The sequence below is a fragment of the Oreochromis aureus genome, linkage group 9, assembly GCF_013358895.1.
Source record: "Oreochromis aureus strain Israel breed Guangdong linkage group 9, ZZ_aureus, whole genome shotgun sequence".
Lineage (NCBI taxonomy): Eukaryota > Metazoa > Chordata > Actinopteri > Cichliformes > Cichlidae > Oreochromis > Oreochromis aureus.
Genome location: NC_052950.1, coordinates 7,445,567 through 7,473,266, shown reverse-complemented (window position 1 = coordinate 7,473,266; position 27,700 = coordinate 7,445,567). Strand labels below are relative to the sequence as shown.

Below are 27,700 nucleotides of genomic sequence, written 5' to 3'. Positions count from 1 at the left end.
TCAATCAGTCTGCTGTATTTTCCATCCATTTTTGCACTGATTTGTTTTTATTTCAAACTCTATGTCTGACAAAGTGTTGGTCATGCCACTCATAGAAGATAAAAACCAAAAAAAGAGTAAAAAGTTATAATTAAAAACACAAAATTGAAATAAGAGCCCTTTCTCAACAATATATGGACTTATTTATTTGGGCTGTGTTCGTGCATGAGCTAGAGCCAAGCATGCCCAATTGCTTTTTTCATTGGCTTGTGTTTTATAAAACACAAAGTGCTATTGGAAACATATGTCAATATACAAACCCACAGTTTGACTTTACTAGGCTAACCAACTTTCTCCAATTCTACTATATGAGAAATGGACAAATTTGTACTTGTCTGCCTGGAACTCAAAAGTACTACAGGAAATTAGCCCTGTTGTTCTCAGCCAACTTTGGTGGTTTCTCCCATTGAGACTTGGGGATGTCTAGTCCATATGCGGCACAGATGTTTTCTATACACAATGTCAGCTACCTGGTTGTGCCTCTTAGTGCATACAGTCCCAACTTGCATCACAAAAATCCTGCGCCTACATAGTGAGTAGTTTCTGGGGCACCTTTGCACATACTATAGCTTGGGTCCTGTCAGCTATGGCAGACTCCTGCTTCTATGGATCTAGTGCTTAGGGCCTGTTCTTGTGCTTCCACAATCAGAGGCTCTGTGCTGTCCTTTTTTAATTTTTGTTTTTGTTTTTGCTTCTAGCCTTTATTTGGACAGATGCAGTGAAGAGAGACAGGAAAGCGGGGAGAGAGAGAGATGGGTCGGACTCAGATCCTTCTTCCTGATCTACAATCCAGGATACTCACTCCGTGTTTCATCCTTGTGACTCTGACATTCACTAATCCTTACGCTCCCTCTTTCACGGACTTCAGGTGGAGACCTCAATGCACTGTAAGGAGTTTTTTATGTCTCGACATCAATGCCACCTATCACCTCCTGTGGCCAGCTTATTATTCCATCAGTACATATGCCCTATCAGTGTAACCCATATCAACTACACCCTGTCACGTGACCCACGTCAGCTGATTTGAGGTCCCTCTCCTGATTTGCTCCTTCCATGTCGCGGCAACTATGAAAACCGGCTGTGGAGGGATACTTCCGGGTTCGACTCCTGCTGTGGCTGTAAGCTTATGGCGTTTAGAACGGCGTTGGAAAACAAAGCGTTTTCTCCCCTCAATTCATCTATAAACTCATTTCACCTCAGCGGTAAGTGTCCTTAATATCTACCAAAAACAACCTTTTAGTTGTCAGTAACCAGTCGATCGTTTTTGCGATTAAAAAATGATTTTGTTCGGCGGCGTTCCCACTGCGAGCAGAACTCCGGTTCAAAAACCGCTGTTTTTGAACACTTTTATTTACTTAAGCACTTTAATGGGCTTACTTTGAAACAAGGTGCAATTGAATGATTATTGTTATGTGTTGTGTTGCCTTGAATTCGGCTATGCTGTCTGTTAGACAGTTGTTTTTCTTTATTGTTGTTTTTGCATTTGTTTGTAGCGAACGCTACTGGAATGTATAGATTAAGCTACGTAGCCAAGATGATTATTAATTTAACTGTTGTACATTTGTTGATGATAATGATGATGATTCATGATTCGCATTGTTGCATAGACTTGCAGAAAAATGTATTTGTTTACCGGTAAACTGAATTGAACTTGATGTGCTAATGGACATTTTTCTGGCCTACAGGTCAGGGTTTTTTTTCCCCCTTTGAATTGATCTTCTTCATATTGAAGTGGCGAGCCAGTAGGACCATTCTTTGTTTTTTCCCCTCTTTTCCCCCACTTTGCCGTCTTTGGATTACGGACATATTTCCCCATTGTATGAAGCTGGACCCTAAGGAGGAATACCTTAAAAGTGAACTTTAAAAAGAAAAGGACCAAAAAGGACTCTTAACAAAAGGACTCTTGCACAGAAAATCACAGCAATTGATTTATTATTTAATTGTGGGCATTTATTTATGTTGTGTGTTGTATTAATTTGTTCCATTTCCCCTTTCCCCCATTTATTCAATATATTTTTGGTACAAGATATTGCAGTCTTTGGTCTCGTCATTCACACCATCTAGGCTCCATAAAGAACTATTTCCTCTGCGCGTCAGTCAATAAACTCATCCATTGCAATAAAACTAGCCCTTAAATAACTTTGCGTTACACGTGGCGAGCCAGCCAGGAGCCTGATGTGTGAATGAGTGTCTTTTGTGTTATTTGATATAATTGAATATTTGGTATTTTCTGTGGTTTTGATAAGGTCCCCGACAAGAAAAAAATGAAGTTTATTCAGGAAAGTGGGGTCAATATTGCACATTCTGTCATTGTTTCTGGTGCCACAAACACTGAGAAAGATGAGGAAATTCTTGATTATTTGAAACAATACGGTCGTATACAAAAGGTTATTTTCATGGATGACTTACAGTGGCTTGCAAAAGTATTCGGCCCCCTTGAACTTTTCCACATTTTGTCACATTACAGCCACAAACATGAATCATTGTTATTGGAATTCCACATGAAAGACCAATACAAAGTGGTGTACACGTGAGAAGTGGAACGAAAATCATACATGATTTCAAACATTTTTTACAAATAAATAACTGCAAAGTGGGGTGTGCGTAATTATTCAGCCCCCTGAGTCAATACTTTGTAGAACCACCTTTTGCTGCAATTACAGCTGCCAGTCTTTTAGGGTATGTCTCTACCAGCTTTGCACATCTAGAGACTGAAATTCTTGCGCATTCTTCTTTGCAAAACAGCTCCACAACTGCCCTGTGACAGCCTCAGAGGTTGTCTAAGAGAATATTGGGAGCAACAACACCATGAAGTCCAAAGAACACACCAGACAGGTCAGGGATAAAGTTATTGAGAAATTTAAAGCAGGCTTAGGCTACAAAAAGATTTCCCAAGCCTTGAACATCCCACAGTGCACTGTTCAAGCGATCATTCAGAAATGGAAGGAGTATAGCACAACTGTAAACCTACCAAGACAAGGCCGTCCACCTAAACTCACAGGCCGAACAAGGAGAGCGCTGATCAGAAATGCAGCCAAGAGGCCCATGGTGACTCTGGACGAGCTGCAGAGATCTACAGCTCAGGTGGGGGAATCTGTCCATAGGACAACTATTAGTCGTGCACTGCACAAAGTTGGCCTTTATGGAAGAGCGCAAGAAGAAAGCCATTGTTAACAGAAAACCATAAGAAGTCCCGTTTGCAGTTTGCCACAAGCCATGTGGGGGACACCGCAAACATGTGGAAGAAGGTGCTCTGGTCAGATGAGACCAAAATGGAACTTTTTGGCCAAAATGCAAAACGCTATGTGTGGCGGAAAACTAACACTGCACATCACTCTGAACACACCATCCCCACTGTCAAATATGGTGGTGGCAGCATCATGCTCTGCGGGTGCTTCTCTTCAGCAGGGACAGGGAAGCTGGTCAGAGTTGATGGGAAGATGGATGGAGCCAAATACAGGGCAATCTTGGAAGAAAACCTCTTGTAGTCTGCAAAAGACTTGAGACTGGGGCGGAGGTTCACCTTCCAGCAGGACAACGACTCTAAACATAAAGCCAGGGCAACAATGGAATGGTTTAAAACAAAACATATCCATGTGTTAGAATGGCCCAGTCAAAGTCCAGATCTAAATCCAATCAAGAATCTGTGGCAAGATCTGAAAACTGCTGTTCACAAACGCTGTCCATCTAACCTGACTGAGCTGGAGCTGTTTTGCAAAGAAGAATGGGCAAGGATTTCAGTCTCTAGATGTGCAAAGCTGGTAGAGACATACCCTAAAAGACTGGCAGCTGTAATTGCAGCAAAAGGTGGTTCTACAAAGTATTGACTCAGGGGGCTGAATAATTACGCACAGCCCACTTTGCAGTTATTTATTTGTAAAAAATGTTTGGAATCATGTATGATTTTCGTTCCACTTCTCATGTGTACACCACTTTGTATTGGTCTTTCATGTGGAATTCCAATAAAATTGATTCATGTTTGTGGCTGTAATGTGACAAAATGTGGAAAAGTTCAAGGGGGCCGAATACTTTTGCAAGTCACTGTAAATAGCGTGTTTTACAAAAACCTGATCGTTGAATACGTTGATAGTTCTGCGTTAACTGCTCTTAATCCATTTTTCCCGTATACTCATCAGTCAAAGAATTACTCTGCTTTGACTTTTTGTGTAAAATCGCTTGCCGCGGAATGCACAGCCACAGCAGGAGTCCAGACCCCTGCAGATTACCTCGGCGAGCTCAAGCAACTTGCACGCCGCAGCAGCAGGGATTTTCCAGATATTCTGAGGGAAATGATGGGACAAATCAGTGAGCATCTGGAAGGAATGGAACAGGACAGTGACTTAGAAGAGGGAGCCTCAGTCCAAATCGTGGAGCCTGCACCATCTCTGCCTGGCCAGCAGGGGTCGTTGTCTGGACACTCCGCAATCCCTGAGACAGCTACCAGCAATCCCTCACCTGACCAACAGGGGTCACTGCCACAGCCACAAAGATTTTCACTGTCGCAGACTGAAATGAACCCCCCGGAAATACAAAAGGTAGTGGTGGAGCATGTCGTAAAAACAGACACCGTACCTGCATTCAGACTTCGTCCTTTCTCTGGGAAGATTCCCAAACCAGCCAACGAAACTGATTATGAGACCTGGAGATCTCACATGGAACTGCTGTTGGCAGATCCAAATTTAGCACCTCTACAGATCACTCGTCGCATCCTTGAAAGTTTGCTACCTCCGGCAGCAGATGTTGTAAAAGGGCTGGGCTCAAACACAATTCCATCCATCTATTTAAAAGTGTTGGATTCTGCTTTTGCCACAGTACAAGATGGAGAGGAGTTGTTTGCTCAATTCCTGAATACATTACAGGATCCAGGTGAGAAACCCTCTGCGGCTGCACATTGAGTCAATTTCATCAATGAAGATCATGGTGGGAGCATAAAAACGTGCCATTTCAAAGAGAAGGCGAACTAGTTTCTCAGACTCTCCTCTGTACTTAGAGGTCAGAGTTGATGAGGAAACATTGAAGAACGTGGTTCTACATTCGGTAGTGACTGCTTTAGCCAGAAGTGTTTTCCCCGTGCCAGGAGGTCCCACCATAAGTGCACCCTTCCAGGGTCGTCTAATTCCTTTAAAAAACGCTGGCATCCACATCGGCAACACAACTGCTTCTTTCAGCAGTTTTTTTGCATCTTCCAAGTCTGCGATGTCATCCCATTTAATATTTGGATTTTGAGATATAATATCCCTCTCCAGAGCTTCCACGGGGTCTTTATCATATCCTGCCCCATCAAACCTCTTTGCTTCTTTCTCCTGGACATCTGATTTATTCTTATCATCCTTTGCTTTGCCAGCAGCCTCCTTTGGTTCCTTCTTTTCTTTACCCTTGGAAGGTCTGCCTCTGTCGCCGTTGGCCCCTTGGGGCAGGTGCCTCTGCTGGGCCTTCACAGCCACGCTCAGGCGGTTGTTTGCAGGTTTGCTGTCTTTATGGGGGTTGGTAGGACGTCTGACAGGACAGGGAGAGTGTCTCTGTTCCACATGCAAAGGTCTCATTTCAAAATCATCGTGGTTACTGGGTTTAACAGGAGCCGTGTCCAACTGAAAGTTCCCCAGAGTTGACATTATGTCCTGAACTTGTTGATTCTCTTCGATGATTTCCTGCCACAGCTGCTGCCACCTCTGCTGGAAACTGCTGTCTCGCACCGTGTACACATATTTTTTGATTTGTTCAAGCAGCCCATGATAGAGAACACTGGCTGAGCTGTAGTTTCCCAGCAAGGCATATTCACGGGCCAGTTTCAGATTCTCACTAATTTGTCCCATCATTTCCCTCAGAATATCTGGAAAATCCCTGCCGCTGCGGCGTGCAAGTTGCTTGAGCTCGCCGAGGTAATCTGCAGGGGTCTGGACTCCTGCTGTGGCTTGCCGCAGAATGCTATCAATCTGTCAATCCTTTCCGTGTCCGGGCCGGGTGAGGTTTCCCGTGTTGTGTCAAATTAAGCCGCAGGCTCCACTCCTGGTGGAATGCAATGTCCAAACATAAAACTGTTCAAAAAGAGTTATAAAAATATGATATTCTCGAACTATAAAGAAAAGGAAAATATTGAAATTAAGTGAATGTCTCTATTTTTAAAAAAAAAAAAAAAAATTCATGATGTAATATTATAGTATAAAGTATATCAGAAATCTGTTCACTATTTCTATTACAAATTATATCAGTAAGGAAGCTGACTAAATATTAACTGATAATTTATGGCAACAGGGTGGGATTAAATAAGTGTTTACTTCTTCCCACTCCCTTTCAACATGTAAATTAATCAGAATGGGGGTTTTTTTTTTTTTGGATGTATTTTGTATAGTATTTTTTTTTCTTTCTCTCTCTTATTTTCTTTTCTAAATGTACCTGTATATTGTTCACATGTTGAAATAAAAATTACCAACCAACCAAAAACCACCAATAAACAACTTAAACATAAAAAAATCACAAAGAAAAAAACAATACAGTATCCGCATCTGAACCAAAGAGTAAAACAGTGAAATGTGGATTATTAAATATTAGGTCTCTCTCCTCCAAGTCTCTGTTAGTACATGACTTAATAATTGATCAGCAAATCGATTTACTCTGCCTTACAGAAACCTGGTTACAGCAGGATGATTATGTTAGTTTAAATGAATCAACACCCCCGAGTCATTCTAACTACCAGAAATCTCGAAGCACAGGCAGAGGGGGCGGTGTGGCAGCAATTTTTCACACCAGCCTATTAATCAACGAAAGACCAAGACAGACTTTTAATTCATTTGAAAGCCTGATGCTTAGCCTTGTCCACCCCAGCTGTAAAACTCAGAAACCAGTCCTACTTGTTATCATACATCGTCCACCTCGGCCTTACACAGAGTTTCTGTCTGCTTTCTCAGACTTTTTATCTGATTTAGTGCTCAGCTCAGATAAAATAATTATTGTGGGTGATTTTAACATTCATGTAGATGCTAAAAATGACAGCTTCAACATGGCATTTAATCTGTTATTAGACTCAGTTGGCTTCTCTCAAAATGTAAAAGAACCCACCCACCACTTTAATCACACTCTAGATCTTGTTTTAACATATGGCATAGAAACTGAACATTTAACAGTGTTTCCTGAAAACCCTCTCCTGTCTGATCATTTCCTGATAACATTTACATTTACAATAATTGATTACACAGCAGTGGAGAGTAGACTTCATCAAAGTAGATGTCTTTCTGAAAGCGCTGTAACTAAGTTTAAGAATATAATCCACCCATTGTTATCATCTTCAATGCCCTGTACCAACACAGAGCAGAGCAGCTACCTGAATGCTATGCCAACAGAGGTCGATTATCTAGTTAATAATTTTACCTCCTCACTGCGTACGACTCTGGATACTGTAGCTCCGGTGAAAACTAAGGCCTCAAATCAGAAGTACCTGACTCCGTGGTATAATTCTCAAACACGTAGCCTAAAGCAGATAACTCGCAAGCTGGAGAGGAAATGGCGTGTCACAAATTTAGAAGACCATCATTTAGCCTGGAGAAATAGTTTGTTGCTTTATAAGAAAGCCCTCCGCAAAGCCAGAACATCTTACTATTCATGACTGATTGAAGAAAATAAGAACAACCCTAGGTTTCTCTTCAGCACTGTAGCCAGGCTGACAAAAAGTCAGAGCTCTGTTGAGCCAACCATCCCTTTAACGCTAACTAGTAATGACTTCATGAACTTCTTCACAAATCAGTCAGGTTTCAGAGCTCATCACAGCACAGAAACAGCTTTAGTGAAGGTTACAAATGATCTTCTTATGGCCTCTGACAGTGGACTCATCTCTGTGCTTGTCCTGCTAGACCTTAGTGGAGCGTTCGATACTGTTGACCATAATATTCTTTTAGCGTGATTAGAGCACGCTGTAGGTATTTCAGGTACTGCACTGCAGTGGTTTGTATCATATCTATCTAATAGACTCCAATTCGTGCATGTAAATGGAGAGTCCTCTTCACACACTAAGGTCAATTATGGTGTTCCACAGGGTTCAGTGCTAGGACCAATTCTGTTTACATTATACATGCTTCCCTTAGGCAATATCATTAGAAAACATGCTTCACTGCTATGCTGATGACACCCAGCTCTATCTGTCCATGAAGCCAGATAACACACACCAATTAGTTAAACTGCAGGAATGTCTTAAAGACATAAAGTACAATAACCTCAGTTTTATCTTAATTCAGATAAAACTGAGGTTATTGTACTCAATTCAATTCAATTCAATTCAATTTTATTTATATAGCGCCAAATCACAACAGAAGTCGCCTCAAGGCGCTTTATATTGTACAGTAGATCGCACAATAATACATACAGAGAAAAACCCAACAACCATATGAACCCCTATGAGCAAGCACTCTGGCGGCAGTGGGAAGGAAAAACTCCCTTTTAACAGGAAGAAACCTCCAGCAGAACCAGGCTCAGGGAGGGGCGGCCATCTGCTGCGACCGGTTGGGGTGAGAGAAGGAAGACACTTGTGCACTTGTGCAACATCTCTAAAATTAGAAATTTCCTGTCTCAGAGTGACGCTGAAAAACTAGTTTATGCATTTATTACTTCCAGGCTGGACTACTGTAATTTATTATTATCAGGATGTCCTAAAAACTCACTGAAAAGCCTTCAGCTAATCCAAAATGCTGCAGCAAGAGTCCTGACAGGGACTAGAAAGAGAGAGCATATTTCTCCTGTTTTGGCTTCCCTTCATTGGCTCCCAGTTAAATCCAGAATTGAATTCAAAATCCTGCTCCTCACATACAAGGTCTTAAATAATCAGGCCCCATCTTATCTTAATGACCTTGTAGTACCATATCACCCTATTAGAGCACTTCGCTCTCGCTCTGCAGGCCTACTTGCTGTTCCTAGAGTATTTAAAAATAGAATGGGAGGGAGAGCCTTCAGTTTTCAGGCCCCTCTTCTGTGGAACCAGCTTCCAGTTTGGAAGTCTGTCGGGAGACAGACACTATCTCTACTTTCAAGATTAGGCTTAAAACTTTCCTTTTTGCTAAAGCTTATAGTTAGGGCTGGACCAGGTGACCCTGAATCCTCCCTTAGTTATGCTGCAATAGACGTAGGCTGCCGGGGGATTCCCATGATGCATTGAGTTTTTCCTTTCCAGTCACCTTTTTCACTCACTATGTGTTAATAGACCTCTCTGCATTGAATCATATCTGTTATTAATCTCTGTCTCTCTTCCACAGCATGTCTTTATCCTGTTTTCCTGAGAGTAGTACAACATGCTAATAAAACTGGGAGTTGGTGCAGACTATTGACTGATTAGCAAAGTCTGATAAAAAGTAAAAAAACTGGATCTGACAACTAAGGGACACTGCAGGTTCATATACTAACAACTGCTCAATCACTGAAGTCATGTCCAGAAGCATACTCTGCTTTGCTGTCTATTTGGTCTTTAACGAAATTTTAGCCTGGATTACAGAATCCCAACTCTGTGTACAAATATGAATCACACCGCATCAGCCATAAAATCACAGGATTAGAGAGAAGGTGCTAGTCCATAAGACAAAGAGGCATTTGAGAACCCACACACTTTTGCTTTGAGAGTTACAATTCACAGCAAAAAAAGACACGCCTTAATGTGTTTATGTTAATTGCTATTATTCTACTCTACCTGGTTTATTTTCTCAGCAAAATGTGGAGATCTACTCTTCAGAAGTGTTACCAGGTCTTCATAAGTATCACTTGTTTGCTCATATCCATTCTCCTCCCCCTCCTGTTTTATGCCCTGTGAAAACAAAGTTAAATTAAGTTTTTTTATTCCAAAAACCACAATTTATTGTGGCTCACATGTCAGCTGTTGTTAGTTGAAGTTACAGTTGAGCTGAGGTTAGAACATATCTGAAAGCTTGTGTGAAAATATGATTATGTTTTAAATCATATTTACATAGAAATATAAAAGATCACAATGTGAACCACAGTGCCTTTCACTCCTAGTCTTACCCCATTGAGAAAAATCCCAGCAGTGCTGCAGGTAATGTGGAGGGTTTCAGTGTCACAGGGCTCAATCACAAGGTAGCAAATGTCACCCTGCACCTGTCTCCACAGTGGGGCACGATAGCCATTTGAAAATTCAAAGTCTAAAAACAAAAAAAAGAAAGCCAACTTAATAGCCTTGGAAATGGTTAAAGGTACAGTCAGTTGATTTTTGAGTTTAATTCACAGAAAAAAAGAATTCAGCTTCAAGCCTCATCTCCTGAACTCAAGTCAGGGCTCTAACCAGGGTTCATACGCATTTTTGAGTGTGAAATTCAAGCACTTTTTAAGCACTTTCAAGGTCCATTTTCAAGCTTTTCCAGCACATTACCAAAGGAAAAAGAATGCATGTTTCTATTTGCATCACCTCAGTAAGACCATGTAAAAAAAAAAAAAAAAAAAAAAAACATTCTTAGGTCGACTTAAATGTACTTTGTTGTAGGGCTGGGCCATATCATACCGTTCACAGTAATACCGGTATAATGTTGGGGCAACGATAAGAAAATGAAGTATCGCGATAGAACATGGGTAAAATGCGCATGCGCAGTGCCTTTGTTTTCATACGCACATGGCGGAAAAAGCACGGCGGCGACGGAGAATGAGAAGGGCGAAAGCAGATCGTTGAATGAAACGGATGAACCAGAATTGGTTTGTGGTGTGGAACTGGTTTAGCTTTCGTCCGTAAGATACACAACAAAGCACTATTTTTGGTTGAGCATGCTAGCGGGCCGTCGTTATTACCGTGTTGTTTGGAAAATATGGCACACTTAAAATCAATCCTTTTTATTTTTCTGAAAATCGACAGTGTCCCTTATAATCCCGTGTGCCTTATGTATGAATTCTAGTTGTGTTTACTGTCCTCGAAACGATTTTATGTGGTACATGGCGCTCGAAAATCTGTCAAATGTTTTAGTACAACTTTGCTAAGCTACGGAACCGCACCGCTTGATCGATTGTCGGAGCATTACGGCTATCGTAGGCAGGCGTCTCACGGAGTGATACGTACTGTGCTTCAACATAATATTACCGTATTGTGTGTGTATAACCTCTTTTTAAGTTTTGTGGATATTATACATGGTTATGCTGAGGATATGTCGGCCAATTTCCACTGGAAATGCCTTTTTGGTTAGACTGTCAGCAAGGAATTTGCATTTGCACTGTTAAATTTTTATATAACTTTAATGCACATAAAAACAGCTGCTTGTTTAAGTGAAAATACATTGATGTTTTTTTGTTTTTGCACTAATAAAGTTGTGGAGTTGTAAAGTATTTTGTCTACCGTCAGTTATATCGTCAGTTATATCGTTATAGCAAATTTTCAAATGTATATCGTGATAAATATTTTTGGTCATATCACCCTGCTCTACTTTGTTCCTCTTTTGTTAAAACAGAGAAAAATGCACCACACAAAAATACTGAAAAAGGAAATGGTTGCCTTATATGCATGTAGTATACAAACTCAAACACATTTCTCTTAAAAATTAAGATAAGCAAATGTAAACAAATCAACTTGTTAGAGATATTCATCTCCACTTGAAAAAAACAACAACTCCACAAAACAAGAAAACTGCACCATAATAATACACAGCAAGGCCAAATGAATACGTCTCTTATCAGGTATTGATGCTTCTTTCCTATGTGACACAAAAATAGGAGACAGATGTTTGTTTTTTTACACACCCATGCCCAGAAAAATGGGGGCAAAAGGGAGGAGATTGCGTTTAATCAGTTATAACAAGAGGTCAGAAATATAAGTGCCTACGTGAATAGTGTCCGTAGAAACCTCAGAATCTCAGCCAAAAAATCATGTAAACCATTTCAACAACCACCAAACAAAGCGAAGATACCAAACAGTTAAAAGAGCAGTTATGTCACCATGAATCTGTGGACAGGTAATATCCATATTTTGATTTATGGTTTTCTGGAGTTAAAGGTGTTATATGCTATAAAATACTTTTAAATAAATTAGGTGAGGGAAATAAAAGATCCAATTTTTCTAAGTTTGAGTTACAGTAACTTTGACATAGTAACATCTGCAATAATATTTACACCTCTGATGACATGTCAAAAGCATTAGCTTTATTTTGATTTTGACAAACTGTTTACACAGAGCTTGTAATTGCAGAGAAATACTCCATTTATTTTGGTCATTTCATTTTTGAACAGAAAGCTCAGAAAACCCCTGGAGACCTAACAGGTTAAAGTTAATTCCCAATAGAACTAACTGCGAGATGTTTGACTACATTGCTGTCTGTATTATCGTTAAAGTCATAAATTATCACCTTTAAAGTGTTTGTGCTAATAACACCATGTACAGTAAGACAGGCATGGAGAACAGCACTGACTGGGAGAGGCTTTGAACAGATGATATGCTCAGTTCAATTCAACATATAAGACTTTAAGAATGCACAAGCATCTACCTAAAATCTATTTATTTAGTCTGTCATCTGTGATATAATTATGTCAACTTATAATGTATTGGTCATCTCCCTTAAACAAACAGGCAGTTTTAAAGTATGAAATATTAATATATTAAAACACTTAAATTTGTCTGTTGTCTTGCTCATAGGGGGGCTGTCTGATTGTTGAGGTTTTCTCTGTATTATTTTAGGTGCTTTCCTTACAAAATAAAGGTGATGGTTGTGATTTGGCACTATATAAATTGTTTTGAATTAAAGTAAAAATATAGTGTGTAACAATTTTTTTTTAAACAAACAGTAGGTAAACCACACCGGCTGGTGTAGCCATCATGGGGCACAGTCTAAATTTCATGTTTTTGATGTTTCCTACAGTGGCCAATCTACTGACATCTAAAGGTGAAGCACAGCATGATATCATTTCACAACAGGTTTGTCTCCATAAAAGGAAGAAAACGAAGGATGAAGGTGTGTCTGCTCTGCTGGAGAGAGGACATAATACTCCAAGAACAGGTCTGAGGCACAAGTTGAGCTATAGTTATACTTTTGGGTTTTTTTGTTTGTTTGCTTTTTTTTTGTAGAATAGAATAAAATGTGTCATCATGTGTGCATGCTGCTAAATGCAATGCAATGCAATGAAGCAAAATACCTGAGCTGAAAAATGACTTTGTAAACTGGAATCTGTCTCTCATGTCTTTGAGAGCAGCAGAAAACAGCTTTTATGCAGCATTAGAGTTAACAGTGACTGCTTTCCTCATATTCCAGTGAAATGTGGAACTGATTCAAACCTGATGTGTATCGCAGTGACTTCAACAGCCCTTTATCCCCTCCACCGCAGAACACTTGAAGGATTTCCACTTCATTCTTCACTGCTTTGGGGTTCAGCCTCACTTGTCTTTTGTGAATATTAAGGAAAACAAAACAATAATTCATTAGTAGTTACTTTTTTCAATATGCTTCACAGTCCAATCAGATAGGCTGTTTCAAATGTGCTTGAACATGCCTAAATAGAAATATTGTGGAGGATTGATGGAATACAAAAAAGCACCCACTCTGATATGTCTTTAAGAAGCGTGTCAAGGATCTGTTTGTCCATGTCTTGGAACAACTGAAACAGTTTGACCTTGACCTCCAAGTCCTTAGATAAGCCTTCCTCCTTCGTCCTGTCTACCACACTTACTGCATCGTCATGGGCTTCTATCACCAGGTCAGAGGCAAAGCTCCTACCAAGAATCTTAACCAGGGGCTCTCTGTTTTCTGAACAACAAAAGAGGGGAGGTTTAGCAATTCAAATTCAAATGCTATGAGTTGGATTCATTCTGAACTACAAAAACAGCTGGCTTTGACTGTACTTTGTTTCTTTTCAAAACTAAGCTAATATTATCTCTTCATAACAAATCCACTGGCAGTATGAAATAAGTATTACTGTATTCATCATGTGTCCATCTGTTAAAGAAATATATATTAGTTCATCTCTTGTTGGCAGTGGCCCTAAAGTAAATGCATATCTGTAAAGAATTACCAATGGCAGCATAATTGGATGGCTGTACAGAGTAACAAGGAGGACAAACAAATTAAGTCTGTGGGTTATGGAGGAATGCTGGTGGTTGGACTGCTTGGGATGCAAATTGGACTCAAATTTACCTTCTAGACATGCCCGAACCTCCGCCAGCTTCTTATCATGTGCCAGATGAAGCAGTTTAGAGAGCTGGCTGAAGCTGCGTACATAAACAGTCGGTGGAGAGAGCTGCAACAGTGGATGGCCCTCACTATCTCTTTCGTGGGACTGAACATCTGAGTCACTGAGTAGGAAATAAAACAAAACAGAAACTTTAATTGCCTGAAATGGTTAATGGAGATCTGAGTCTTCATTTTTGTACTTTTCCAGGTCCATACTATGAGACACAAAGGAAACCACACACTTAAAGTAGAGCAGACATTCTGATGAAATACAGTGGAACGTTCTCAATCTTACTGAAGCTGAAAAACAAATTAATTACGGTCCACATAAAGCTTATACAGTATGTCTAAGGTAAAATACATTTGGACACAGCATATCCTGCAGCATTTGGTGACAGCATATCCTGCACAGACACATAATACTGAGAGCCAGCCAGCTGCCCGCCTCATGATTAGACCAACCTGATGTCGTAGTCTGTTTTGAAATCAGATGCCACTAAAGTGGTACTCCACTGGAGGGGCTCCTCAAACACATGTTCAGCTTCCTGTGGGTATTGGGACCTAAAGTGCTCCACAAAGTGCAGGATTTCTTTCAACAAGGACTCATTCATCGGTGTGGACACCAGCTTGGCAGTACTGGAGCTGACCATGGTCCACTGGGCAGCCCTGGTCAATGATATCCCCATCGCTGTGTCTGGGATACTCTAAAACTTAACATTAACAACAGAACCATTTGAAACAGCCTTTTAAGTCTTGGTTTGCTTGTTGGATATGACAGGAAATGAATAAATATTTCTGGATGGATTCATGGATATTTTAAAAAGAAGACAGAAGCTTGCACTAGTATCATGATGGCCATAATGGGTCATCAAAATAAATAAAATAATAAATAAAAATGGCAGCCTATGGTTCACATGTATTCTGGAAGCAAACATGCACTATATACACTATATAATCCCCTCCCTCCTCCCATCATTATTATAGCTGAATAAAATCTAGAGAGACAGACTCTTACGTCTGTGTTAGCTGCAGAACTTTAACAAAAGAAAGACATATCCAACAATCAAAACTCGCTAGAGGACAGGAATATAATAACAAGTAATGTATTATAATAACGGCGTTAACGAAACCCGTGAAGAGCATCAGCACACTTTTTTGGGACAGAAGTGACTACAGTTAAGCGTATTTTTATGCTACCGAGTCCCGTTATTAGAAAAGCCGATGGTCTTCAGCTAATATTAGGTACAACAACTGAAACCACACTCAGATATTCCTCATTAATTAACCTTGAAGCAAGTCTCTTCCACTGACTGTCATGAAGTTATGACTATCTGTTCGAGTACAAACTCACCGTGTATTTTAACTTGCTTTACAAAACCTTTACTGGTAGCTAGTCATCCACAGTGTCCATAGAAACAGCACCACTATCGGCTCTGGTAATTGCCCCTCCCATTTTCGTTGCCATGACACTGATAAACGAAACGGCAAGCGAGTGAAGTCAAAACTCACAAAACCAATTGCTTCAGTTGACAGATGACAGTAGAAAACGGCTTTTTTATATAGAAAAGGAGAAGAAGAAGAAGAAGAAAGATATTTCGAGGGTGTCAAGTGTTATTGTCACTTATTACTGAAGTTGGCAAGCTGTTCAGCTGCTGGTGAACATGTTAGGAGCCTGCAAGACAAGCCATGTCCTGCGACCCTATCACTTACTGTACTATTTTGTTATTTTAATGATCACAGAGGTGTGGTAAACTTTTCACGGATAATACTTGTGTTTAGTAAGTGTCATAAACCAGTAAACCAGTAAAATAAAAAGCTATGAAAAGTTCAGGATTCAGCCTGTGGAAGGTTGGTATGTAACAAATGAGATAATTATAAAAATCACTCTGTGTGATAGTTTGCATGTCAGAGATGTATGAAAACACAGCTGGTCAGATGATCACATTTAGGTCCTTGGTGATCTCATGTGTGTTGGGAAATAATTTATGATTGTGATTTTTTCATGAAGTTATGGCTATTGTCCCACATGTGTACATGCACACAATTCTTAAAGGAAAAACTTATAAACAGCTGGATGTGAAAGGATACATTCATTGATTGAATGCCGGGGCGATCGTGGCTCAAGAGTTGGCAGTTTGTCTTGTAATCGGAAGATTGCTGGTTCGAGCCCCAGCTCGGACAGTCTCGGTCGTTGTGTCATTGGGCAAGACACTTCACCTCCCGCCTACTGGTGTTGGCCAGAGGGGCCGATGGCGCGATATGGCAGCCTCGCCTCTGTCAGCCTGCCCCAGGGCAGCTGTGGCTACAACAGTAGCTTGCCTCCACCAGTGTGTGAATGAATAGGGGAATTGTATAGTGCTTTGAGGGTCTCGAAAAGCGCTATATAAAAGCAATATGTTATTATTGATGACTGTTCTTCACAAACTATGGCTGTTTGTTCATTTCAGATCATTTAAGCTACCGTTGTAACTTTCTTTCTCCTAGTAGGGCCAGACTACATTACAACATCTACACTGCATGCTACATTTGTTTCTTGCCAGACAGCGAGAAAAGTAGCAAGAGAATGGGGGTTTAGGTTCAGTAAATGTTCACTTAGTTCAATTCTTATCAAACCTGCAAGCAAATGGTTTAGTGTTAGTTTCCCCGATTCCTGTTCAAACCACAGTCGTTGTGGTATCTGTTCTATAACAAACCCAACGCCCTACGTAGATGGCCGAAACCCACGAGACACAGTATCGTGGGTAGGGTGTTACATTTATCTCAAGAAGAAGATGGAGAAGAACACAACCCAGGGCAAGATGCATCGTCTTCAGATGAAGAAGAAGCTAAACGAGAAACTTTTTTGTCGAAAAATGACATTATAACATGGTCCTCATCACCATAAAACAACCAGGGCAGAATAAACATGTCATAATGACTGCACCACTTCTTTCAGTGGTGCTAGTTTCAGTCATTGTGCAAAAGTACTGTTTATAAGGTTGGGAAAATCCTGCAGTCAGCTGAGACTGAAGTCGTCACTTAGAGGAGGGACAAAATATTCCTCCCACTGAAGATGCTACGTCCAGATGAACAGAACTTTTTGGGATTTACTTACTTGGATGTTTGAACATTCATCAAGACATAGCTGCCATAACAGAGGTGTGGGACAAGTGGGTAAAGGTTCTTCAGATTTTAGATTTTTAGGGAGGTTGGATCACTTTTTGACCCTAGGCGTGTACAGGACATGAGGACAACAGGAGGGCTAGAGTGTCTTCCTTAAAAGATGCAAAGCACCGGACCACTTGTGGTATTAACAATTTAAGAGAAAATTTGGTCAAATACACTTACTTAGCATCTCCTAAACCCATCACTGTGCAAGCTTTAGACAGCCTGGAGGTGCTGTTGCCAGTACCCAGTACATCTCCGCATATTAAAAATGAGTCACTGACCTTGATTGCTTTTGGAGGGGAAAAACTTATTTGCCCATTTATTTACTCCTGCGTTTAGCCTTGGGAGCGTGGAGGGTTAGTGCCACATTACTGTATGTGAAAGCAGCCTTTTTTGTCTCCCCCTTTAATCTATTATCCTAATTATGAAGCAGGAATGAGTGAAAGACATCAGCAGCAATGTGTGGACTAACTGAGTAAGTGCCATTACCTTCTCCTCCTCTTCCCCCACCTTACACCTCTCTGCCCAACACCATTAACTCTCCTTTGCTCTGCTCTACTCTCAAAGTGAGCACCATGGAAGGGACAAAATGTTTGGGATAAGTCAACCTGATTTTGATCTGTAAAGGATTTCTTTTGAACATCACGCGGAGGGCGGCTAAATCCTCTTCTTAAGAGTCCCCCTTTTACCAGCTCCACTGACTCCACCTGTTCATTACCTTTATTCACAAAATATGCAACATTTTGCTAAAGAGAAGTAGGGATTGTGCTAGTTAACATAATGTTGCCTTCACTCTTTGCTTGGATAAAAACATATATGAATTAATTTGGGGACATTGCAATTACAAGTTTAGTCGTATTTTCTTTAATAAAAAAATGCAGCAGTTATCAAGAATAATGTAAATTCATACAATGTGCCACTTAAACAGTATATCATTTACAGGGAGACATTAAAAAGGTATTTTCTGGAGACTGTACAAATGTGACTTTGATCTGTAAGATGGGCAGCAGGGGGGGTGGGGTGGGGGGGTAGAAAAACAGAATAAACAAAAAGACAAAAAATGTTGGGACAAAGTAAAGCAGACAAGAGTGTTAAAGACATTAAATTGTATTACATCAGAGCAGTATAACCATTCATGTTTACACTTAAAAAAAGGACACAAATCTAGTTTGTATATATCACAGTTGGTGGAAAGGGCGAAATAAATGATGCACAATTTGGAAAAATACAACCTGAGCTGGACGTTCAGCAGTGTAAGAGAGTATTCTTAGAGTAAAGAAAAAAGAATAAATATAGAGTTTAAGGAATCATTTAGACAGTTTGGATAATATGCTTAATGCTTTTTTTTTTTTACTGAGACTTTGAAGGACTGATAGCACTCTTAGAGTTTTAAATGCAGCTAGAGATTGGAGGCAATCAGCTGAGCAAGCACAAAAAGTAAGAGATGAATTCAAAATGTTTTCAATATGAACTAACTGTTATTAATAGGGATGAACAATATACTAAAATCACAAGTTCAGAAAGACTAGCAGACATAGGCTAGCTCCTCCTAATGGTTTCCAATCTCCAACTATCCTAGCGCTCTACCTCCATGTACAGAGGACAACTTAACCATTTGCTTGTATTTTGTCATATACTAAGCAGATATTAAACACTGCTAAATATGCAAAATATTGAGGCCATCTCTGGGAGGCAGTGCTTACGAGCACTAGTTTCAGTTTGCAGAGGCTAAGTGAGGGGCAACCAATCAGAAGAAAGTATACTTTTAAGGAGCAGGAAGTTAAAAAAACACAACAGCACAACGCATAAATAAATAAATATGGTTTTTTTGTGAATTCTGGTGAATAAAAATGTAGCTGGAATTATATGTGTGAATGGGTGAATGACTGGATATATAAAGCGCTTTGGGGTCCTTAGGGACCATAAAAGCGCTGTATAAATACAGGCCATTTACCATTTACCATTTATAGTCTCCCCTTAATTTAAAGGACCTCAGCTTGTCCCAGAATCAACAAGAGAGCAAAATCTGGAGCTAGGAGAATTGTAGCAGTGGTGATAATAGAGCCAAATAAAGCCAAATAGAGCTGACAGAGCCAAAAAACAAAACTGGGGTGATGAACAAAAAAAATGATAGATTGAGAGAAAAAAATGCTTCTAGTACAAAGAGGCTGTCACAGAGATGGCTACAGCTAAGATCATGTTAACGTCATAAATGTATATAAAATGCATAAAAAGGACTACAAGCAGATATTAGAAAATATATTAATTTCTTTTAAATAAAACTACACTTATTGCCCTTTCTCAAAAGTGTACCTGACAGTGTTTTGCTTGGAATAACAGTCATGGAAGAGTTTAGATGTACAAAAGTCTAGTAAGACAGAAGGCAAGTATGTTTTCCTTTCTCCTCTTTTCCCTGGTGCTGTGCTCTATTACAGACAAACACATGTAAGTTGTCCACGAAGAAGAAATACATCAATCCCTTTGGTTTCTAATGGTCTAATGTTATAAAACCACTAAAGGAGTCCTGTTTGGCCGGTTTACTGATGTGCTGGCAGGACTGCTGGTGCTACGGTGGTCCAAGCTCGCGCCACATTCCGGTTTGGACCAAGGAGCTCCAAGTTGTGGCCATGGATGTGTGACCCAGACTGAGACCCTGATCAATTTCCAAGTCTTAGATTCTGGAAAGAAGCCTGCAGCCACAACCCGATCACATCTGGTCAGACCTGGAGCTTCCAGACCACAGCTGAGGTCTAAATCCAACCTGATCCCAGGCACAAGCTTATTTTTAGCTCGATGCAGTTCAGGTATGGCGACACAGCAGCCAGGCACTGTTTTATTCCTGATTTACTTCCCAACACCGTCCGTGGCAAATATTTTTTTTTAAAAGATAGAAAACCTGCATATTTTTGTCAAAGCGCTTCCCTTTTCTCCTTTTACAGTCAGTATATCTCTCAGGAGTGAGTCCAGCTGACTGGAATCCAGTGTGTCTCTGTCTCCACTTTCTTTAGTGCCAACTGCAGCTCGCTGAAGGCAACATCGAGGTCATCGTTGACTATAACCATCTCAAAGAGATGGCTGTACTGAGTCTCCATTGTCTGGGCCATGTTCACCATCTCCTGAAAGTCTTCCTCCTGGGAAAAGAGGGAAGAGACAAAATAGATGGAAGTTAAAAACACAAAACAGATAAAAGCAGAGACCCTGAAAGGAGCATTTAATACAGTCTATCTGCTGCAAAGACAAAACACTTGTCATAGTAAACAAGAAGGGAAATAAAGTCACATGCTGTAAACACAAATTGCATAAACACAAAGCACCAGATATAAACTCCCAAAGACATGGCACCCACACATGAAACCTGGCACAGACCACGCACTAAAACTTGACCTAAGGAATTTTAATTGTTTCCTGCCCCAAATACACATGGTCATCCAAAATGAAATATTCTGAAAACATGCCAAAGTAAAATCTGACAAAACCTGACATGGTACAAATTTGGTTTTCAGTCTGCAATTGTTTTATATTTGAAGGCATCTGCCTGGAAGCAGTAATGATATGGTTCAGAGCTGTGGATTCAGTCCTGGATCTGACTTAATTTGATATTAATGTCCAATTGGATGGCAGGAAGCTACATAAAATCTTTACCTCCTAACATGGATGCTCGCACAGAAATACTTAAGTGCATGTAGAGTTTTCCAAGGCAATATGAAAACCAGCCATGCAGTGTAAAGAAGAAACCACGTACTTATTGTGAGGAACACTAAAATAACTTATTTTATCATATTGATGCATTTTCTATCATCCACGTAAGTAAATCTCCAAAAGTTGATTCTGTTCATTTGGACGTAGTGTTTTCAGTGGGAGAAACGTTTCGTCAGTCACTTGGATGACTGACGAAACGTTTCTCCCACTGAAAGAACTTATTTTATCATTTTGGAAGTAAATACTGCCTTTCTAAATGAGCCCAGGTATCTCTTGGTGGGTTAGGGTGCTGTGTTTTTACTGGGAACACTTAACTTTAAATTGGAGTTTAGTTCATTTTCGCTGCTTCTATCTGCGATCTTGTTCTTTCGATCACTACCCAAAGTTCATGACCATAGATGAGGGTAGGGACGTAGATCCACGGGTAAATTGACAGCTTTGCTTTTCCACGTTGTCATGATGAAGCTGTCTCTTACAGGGACTTTTGCCAGCAGTTCCTTCAGAATGATTCTGGTGGTTTTCTGCATCATAATGGATTAGCTGTGTTGCTGTGACAGTCAGCAAAGCCTTGTCTGGTTTTCTGCCCAGCTGTCTACCATGTATCTGCCTCACAAGTGACCACAGTGCCCAGTGCCAGAAATACAACCCCCTTGACCTGTCCTAAACAAACCTGGGAAACTGTGTGCAGGTTATATGCATCCCTGTGTCTGTCTCCAGGTAAAAAGAACATTAATAACAGGAGGAAGCCGTTTAAGAAACAGCAAGGTGGGTTTGGAAGATGGATAGAAAATCAGAGAACTTAACAAGAAAAGATTGGTTTAGGACGATGCCTCTTCTGGAGGACCAAACTTGAGAAAAAGCACACCCGGGACTCGTTTATCCCCATTAGGTGGCCTAATTTCCACATGAAGTTATGTAGCATTTTGTGCCTGTTTAAGTACTTTGTCACAGCATAGATAAATTTCATTACACAGCAACAAAATACTGAGTCATATTTTAAGTGAATGTTCCCTCTGTTTTAATTGTAATTCTTTTAGTTGTAGTCTTTATACATTTGTTGCTTTTGCCTTACAGGACTATAAATCTTTACCCATTTCAGTGGCATGAAGCAGCACATGTCATATGCCTTATTATCTTTCTTTTAAAATCAACACATTGCCTTATTATCTTCTTTTAAAATCAACACATTGAGCACGTTCTCTGCTGGACACCTGCTTTGTTGTTCCAATAAAACCCACCTGTCTTTGCATTTTAAAAAAGTGTCAGAAACCAAACAGATTTCCTCAAATCACTTTGAAATGCCTGTGGTTGTTTCAGATTGGGTGCCAGTTTCTATGCTAACCACATTACAGCTGGGATTTTGCATTACATCAGATTGTTTTGCTTGTTTTCACATCACGCTTCCAGCCAGCTCGACTGAAACAATGAGACGACTGTTCCTCAGCCTTTATCATTAAAGCAGACCTGTCTCTTGCAAAGAAAAATACAGCTGGCGGTGGATTGAAAATGTCTGGGACGACTTGCCCAACAACAGCTTCCCTTTCTTTAATAGTAAATGTGAGATGGGTTTGGTTTTGTCAGTGTACATGAACATTTACACAGAAACTTTGTTACCTGGTTGAAATACAGCCCCCTGTCACACAGCTTTATAGAGGTATATTTGTATTACATGAGAGAATAACAGAAGCTAATAAAGGGACATTAAAACTGTAACAGACTGTTCACAACCAGATTGCTTCTGACAACTAAAGCTTATTGTTCTCAAGACCCACTGGGAAATAAGGAGCAGACTGAGACAGAATTATGTTTACCTGTGTGAATAGTATAAGCTGACGCTGTGTCTGTATCAAGGTTTAACAAGCTGACCTTCAACCATATATTAGCTGCATGTTCTAGTTGAAAGTGTATTGTACTCTAGCATTTTCCTCAACACTTATTACCCATAAATGCACTAAATTACGCCTCAATAAGTCGGATCCTATTGTATTTTGTGTGAATATGACTTGACTAACTATCAGCTCTGGGCATGTATGTTGTAACTTTTTTAAACAGAGTAACGTTTGACCTTCTGATTTGACGTTTGAGTTAAAGGTAAATCAACAGGTGAATCAGGTAAATGGACTGAATGGACTGATTCTTATATAGCGCTTTTCTACTCTCCCGGAGTACTCAAAGCGCTCTATACAACATGCCACATTCACCCATTCACACCCACTTATACAAGCACTTCTAAAGTCAAGTGCAACACACATTCACACTCCGATGAATGCATCGGAGGGCAATTTGGGGTTAATATCTTGCCCAAGGATATTTGGCATGCAGACTGGGGGAGCCAGGAATCGAACCACCAACCTTCCAATCAGTAGCTGATCTGCTCTACCACCTGAGCCACAGCCACCCCGGTAAATCAATCCATGTGGAAATGAAACCACTGGTTATCGACTGATGACAAATTAGCTTTTTATTAGCTTTCAAAAGTTTTCTACATTCATAAACAATAACACCTTTGGCTCAGATGTCTGCTGGCTATACCAGAAGCCCTGAAATATTGCCAGTTGTTCTACAGAAGCCAACTAAAGTCCCGTGACTGTATCACTGCAGATTGCATGTGTGTGACTGGTAGTTCATCACAGCATAATTGCCAGAGACTGCTTATTTTCAGGTCATTTCAGATTGGGTCTGACTATTACCAGGTTTTTGTACCATTGTACTATTTGTACAATATGTACCAGTTTGTAATTTCGCTATGGTCCATTCTGGTGTGGGTATAGAGTTGACAGAGCTATGACTAGACATGTATCAGTGGAGTCATCAACTGATGTGGAATTAAGATCAGCTAATCTGCTGATCTGCTGGCATTGCAGCTGAGTTTGACTCCTGTCTGAAGTAATGCTATGCTTCATTTGACAACTTTAAGTAGGTTTAACTGCTATATTAGCTCAACCAGAGCTGTTGAAACTGAAGAGAAATATTTTTATTTCACAGTATCACGTGAACCATGCTTGAATGAAATGTACAGGATTGTATTTGTTCCTTGTTGGTCTTCAGAACGGCCATTTGGCCAAAGGCTGCACTTTGAAAACATCTGTTTGAATCAACCAAGCACCATGATGTATCTCAGGCAAAAAATACATCAGAACAAATCACATAAAACAGGTCGCGATAAGGTCGTGCGGACAGAGAGAAAAATACATTTAAACCCGACCCAGTCCTAGTTACACAGTAACAATTTCCTCTTGCTTTTCTATCTCAACTTAAGAAGGGAGGTAATATCTGATTAACATACCATATAAACTATCAGCCATGTACAACCCACACACTAGAAATGCTTAGCTACACAGTAGTAATTCCCTGTCAGTGTCACCAGAAGGACTCTGTATTAAGCTCTTCAAATCTAAGCTTCAAATTTCAAAGTTTGAAGTTAAAGAATAAGTTTTTACCGTGAAGGGTTTGGTGGAGTCCTTGTCGTCTTTGCCTGATATAATTTGGGTTTTCTTTCTGGTCTCTCTCAGTCTGTCGACGGTCGGGGGCTTCACGAACACGACGAAAGGTTTAAACTCTGCTGTTCGAAGATGCTTTATTAGCTGAAAAGAATAAAAGTGGATGCAGAGAAAAAGGAGTTAGGCATTTGGCAGCACATTAAGACGTAATCACAAAGTGTGTCACATATGGTATAAACAGACTGTGAGAAAATGAATAGACAAAACTTTTAAAAATATAATCCTGTAAAAAAAGGTTGCCAATTCATGGTCCACTCCTAATAGTAATATTATGTGAATTATGGGGTTGTCACAAAGTCCTGTTTGACAGATTGAGTCTGCTGATTCCCAATCGAGGAGATATTAAAAATTAAAGTTTTCTGTCTATTTTTAAGCAAAAACATTTTCTGCCTTAAGTTAATCAAACATGAAAAGTGGAAGGTTTTTCTTCCCTTCTTCTCATTGTAAACCAAATACATTTCGGTTTTGCTGTAGAGAAAAGAATTAAATCTTAAATTACCTTTTAACTTATTGACCTCTCTAGAATGAAGAAGTGTTTGCTTAAATGACTTATTAGTTGGACAGAACAATTAATAATGATCACAGAGCACATGACTTTCCATCATTCTGAGTAAATCTAGAACTGTGAAATCATGTTTATAGTTTTTGCCATTTAAAAATGACTCACAAACACCAATCTCAGGGATAAAAATTACACACACTAACTCATCACAGCTTTTAGATTCTTTTGGAAGATAGTTGAGGATATATATATGTTTTTATTTATGCCTGATCTTTGTGTCTGTCTCTTCTTTGTGGTGATAGTTTTCTGAAATAATATGCCAATCTGGTACCTCAAGGGCCTTTCACATAGGATGTGGCAAGTGCAGAGCTGCACTCTGAAACCCATTTGTTTCTATTGCTTGTGCCACTCAATAACAGTTTTAAAGAGCAAGTGCGCCGGTGAGAGTACTCTTGCATGCCAGGGTCAACATTCAACTGGGTTAAACTTGGTTAAACTTTGACCCCTGCGACGTACCTTCGCACGACCAATAGAAACAAAACCTACAGCCCTGCTAAGTTCAACCACACAATGAATGAAAACATGGAGGAAAAGTTGATTGTGTGTGTTTCCGAGTTCAACAAACTTCATGACACAAGTTTACATGCATACTGAGACTTTGGGAGGAAACAACACACTTTTCACTAGTGTTCACTAGTGGGGACAGTGCCAAAGCTTTCTTTTTTATGGATGAGAAATAGCAGGTCCATCGAGTTTACAGAGAGTTCATGCAAAAAAAAAATGATATACAAGAGCGCAACAACCAGTGCAAGACAAATTTTAGGCCACTCGCTCCAGCTCGCAGTATGTGTGTCCAACGTGAAAGGCCCTTCAGAGGTATGAGAGAGATGAGATTTGATTAGAGGTGGTGTCTGGTGTCTGGTTCTGACATGATCATCTGACCTTCTTGCTATGCTAATAGCAGTGGGTCAAGACCCACAACTCACAACAAGACGGATAAAAAAAACTTAATGGAGAGGCAGCAGCAGAACCACTGGGAAACATAGCTTCCATCATTCACTCAGTTGGTCAATAACTGAGAAATGGCATTACTATGGAGGTTTATGGTGACATAAGCCAAAGAGGAAATCTTCAAATAAAGTAACAAGGCAATCTGCTTCTGAGATAGGTAGTTGCCAAAACAGGCTAAGAATACAGTACAGGGATGGTGAGAAAGAATGTGTCACTCACATGAGGCTGGACATCCAGCAGGCACACTTTTTTCTTTGAGAGGATTGAGCGTATCGAGTCCAAACTTGTGCCGTAGTAATTCCCTTTGTACTCGCCATACTCAATGAACCTGAGACATGAAAAGAAGAGTGATGAGAAAAAGCACGAACGCACATCTTTGTTTGATCATGATCATTTTTGTGTGCGCATGGACAAAGTTTCAAATAATTATGTCAGTTTTTAGAAGAGTAATTACTCTGAGTTAAAGCCTCAGGCCTTGTACCTGAGCTAAAAGAGGTTCTTTTAGACTGATGAGACAAGGATTATTTACATATATTATCCAAGAAAGAAAATATAGAACTTGAAATGAGCATCAGGAGGACATTTTTAAACTAGTTTACATGAAACAAACAAACCTTTCACTTTTCCACTTTCTTAAGCTATGTAAATTTGTTCTTTTAAGATTTTTTTTAATATATCCTCATATGAGCAGGATTTTTTTTTTATTTTATTTTTTTTTTTTTTTTTTTAAACAGCAACTTTCAACTTTCATTTTTATAATTAATTTTCTACAATCACTGATTTCTGAGATTAGAGTTTTGAGAAATAGTGATGAACCAAAACCATTCAGTCATTCTCTCCTTTGTAGTAAACATTAAAGAAAGGCTGTTTGAAATAGAGATGTACAAACGTATAATCTACACACAGCAGGATATCCAGAACAGTGAAAAAGTACTTTTGTTTTAGAAAGAGGACGATATGATCTACTTGTGGATGTAAACTTTTCTAATTATTATCAGTGGTAATTTTCAGTGACTACTAAAAGAATATGTTTTAAAATTTATTTGGCAGAATGGATGTACAGACAGACAACAGCAAATTAAAACCAGCATAACGTCTAAGGTGTTTGGCCAGAGTATGAATATCAATTGTTCATCTCTGCCGTATAAAGTCTGAATGTGTGTTGTGATTGAATTCATCAGTTTTGCTTACTTGTTGTTGTGAATGTCTGTATCAAAGAGCTGTTTGGAGATGAAGTGGTAATCCACACCATCGGTCTCCTGGTTCTTCTTGGGCCGACTGGTGTCTGAGTGAAAGAAGATGAAGATGGAAAGAGGGGGAGTGATTGCCTTAAACCCAGACTGTCTGACTCACTGCTGGGGCAGAGACCATCTGAACTGAGCCCCTCTTATTACCAACAGCTGAAGTCTAAAACGCAGCACAATGGGTCATGTCATTGCAATGAATAGTGCAATACTCCTTGTGTTTCTCCCACAACTTTATCTTACAGCAACAAGCAGAGAGACAGAGAGAGAGCTGGTGGTCTCCAAAGCTCCGGTTTTCAAATTAACAAAAAGGGGCAACACTTTCAGGCTTAACCCGAAACAACAGCAAGTGTTAAACATATCCATGTGTCCATTGGCAGCAAACATTCAAAAAGAGCGAGACGAGATACTTTCCGATTCTCTTTCCTCTCAATG

General features: G+C 39.9%; 3 protein-coding genes across 7 annotated transcripts in view; all 3 read right to left on the bottom strand.

Moving 5' to 3' along the window:
* The window catches only part of odad2 (outer dynein arm docking complex subunit 2), a 28,791-nt gene extending 13,189 nt beyond the window's left edge, over positions 1–15,602 (bottom strand). For 2 of the 4 annotated variants that reach the window (XM_039616876.1, XM_039616874.1), the window contains exons 1-7: positions 15,514–15,602; positions 14,625–14,872; positions 14,127–14,284; positions 13,535–13,739; positions 13,271–13,377; positions 10,033–10,169; positions 9,704–9,817 (exon numbers count right to left, since the gene is read on the bottom strand). In XM_039616876.1, the coding sequence (XP_039472810.1) occupies positions 9,704–9,817; positions 10,033–10,169; positions 13,271–13,377; positions 13,535–13,739; positions 14,127–14,284; positions 14,625–14,848 (945 nt within the window). In that variant the 5' untranslated portion in view covers positions 14,849–14,872; positions 15,514–15,602. Of the gene's footprint in view, positions 1–841; positions 865–9,703; positions 9,818–10,032; positions 10,170–13,270; positions 13,378–13,534; positions 13,740–14,126; positions 14,285–14,624; positions 14,873–15,513 lie in introns of those variants that run through there. The other 2 variants (XM_039616875.1, XM_031728331.2) reach the window with 2 other exon arrangements.
* On the bottom strand, positions 4,351–5,852 carry LOC120441657 (katanin p60 ATPase-containing subunit A1-like). The gene has a single exon (XM_039616877.1). The coding sequence runs from the start codon at positions 5,850–5,852 to the stop codon at positions 4,893–4,895; it is 960 nt and encodes a 319-aa protein (XP_039472811.1). The 3' UTR covers positions 4,351–4,892.
* Positions 15,603–18,400: 2,798 nt separating the features above from the next.
* mpp7a (membrane protein, palmitoylated 7a (MAGUK p55 subfamily member 7)) overlaps positions 18,401–27,700 on the bottom strand; it is a 73,289-nt gene continuing 63,989 nt past the window's right edge. For both annotated transcript variants that reach the window (XM_039617097.1, XM_039617098.1), the window contains 4 exons: positions 27,213–27,306; positions 26,241–26,349; positions 24,449–24,592; positions 18,401–20,440 (listed from right to left, as the gene is read on the bottom strand). In XM_039617097.1, the coding sequence (XP_039473031.1) occupies positions 20,261–20,440; positions 24,449–24,592; positions 26,241–26,349; positions 27,213–27,306 (527 nt within the window). In that variant the 3' untranslated portion in view covers positions 18,401–20,260. The remainder of the gene's footprint in view (positions 20,441–24,448; positions 24,593–26,240; positions 26,350–27,212; positions 27,307–27,700) is intronic.

Bases quoted from the DNA above. Each gene is read 5' to 3' on its own strand.
- LOC120441657 (XM_039616877.1), bottom strand. From the start codon at position 5,852: ATGGGACAAATTAGTGAGAATCTGAAACTGGCCCGTGAATATGCCTTG.